The sequence below is a fragment of the Nestor notabilis genome, unplaced genomic scaffold (assembly GCF_000696875.1).
Source record: "Nestor notabilis isolate BGI_N333 unplaced genomic scaffold, ASM69687v1 scaffold9922, whole genome shotgun sequence".
In the NCBI taxonomy this organism is placed as follows: domain Eukaryota; kingdom Metazoa; phylum Chordata; class Aves; order Psittaciformes; family Psittacidae; genus Nestor; species Nestor notabilis.
Genome location: NW_009919689.1, coordinates 1,283 through 2,019, shown reverse-complemented (window position 1 = coordinate 2,019; position 737 = coordinate 1,283). Strand labels below are relative to the sequence as shown.

The 737-nt window shown below is 47.8% G+C and overlaps 1 protein-coding gene across 1 annotated transcript in view; it reads right to left on the bottom strand.

Moving 5' to 3' along the window:
• The window catches only part of LOC104402454 (loricrin-like), a gene marked incomplete at both ends in the record, with an annotated part of 25,960 nt that extends 25,473 nt beyond the window's left edge, over positions 1-487 (bottom strand). Inside the window, 2 exons of the mRNA XM_010010337.1 lie at positions 34-63; positions 455-487. Of these exons, the coding sequence (XP_010008639.1) occupies positions 34-63; positions 455-487 (63 nt within the window). The remainder of the gene's footprint in view (positions 1-33; positions 64-454) is intronic.
• Between the last annotated feature and the right edge of the window lie 250 nt (positions 488-737).

Sequence of the window (737 nt, the reverse complement as noted above, 5' to 3'; positions counted from 1 at the left end):
CTGTGTTCTGCCTGGTGACCAGCAGGTACTTACCAGGCTGTAGGAAACACTTTGAGGCCGGACCTGTAAGACAGACAAGAACCCAGCTGTGAGCAAAGCTGTAGTGTCAGCAGAGCTGCAACAGAACAGCCCATTCCCACTAACAGTTGCTCTGTGCTCAGTTCTTTTTCCTTCAAGGTAACTCAGTGGCACAAATCAAAACCAAGGACCATGCAGCAACAGCAAGGAAGAAAAAACCCAGCCAAACCCCAAAGCCCATTTGCAAGGCAGGACCCTGGAGAAAAGCTCGTTGCATTTCAGGGAAGAAGTCTCACCTGGCCAGAGTATTGGCTGCTTTGGGGACCCTATGAAAAAAGAACTATCCTTCAAAGTTGGAATTGTAAGTGAGTGCCAAGTGCCATGGCACTCCACTTGCTCCAAGGCTGTATCCTGACTGCTACTGACAGATGCTTACCTGGCTGTAGGAAACACTCTGAGGCCGGGAGCCCTGTAAGAAAGGAATTAGTGATTGATAACTATTGTGTTCACGAAGCAGATGCCTCTCTCAGTCTTGTCTCTTTGTGGGCAAAACCACCCAGAACGCAACAGAGAATGTACGGTCTGTGCTGCTTTACTGGAGTTATTTTAAGCTTTTGATTCTGGGTGAACATCTGATCACACAGTATTTATCAAATGACAGTCAGTGTGTTTTTATGTCCACCTCAGGCAGGGCTCCAGTATGACAGTGGTTTTCCAGC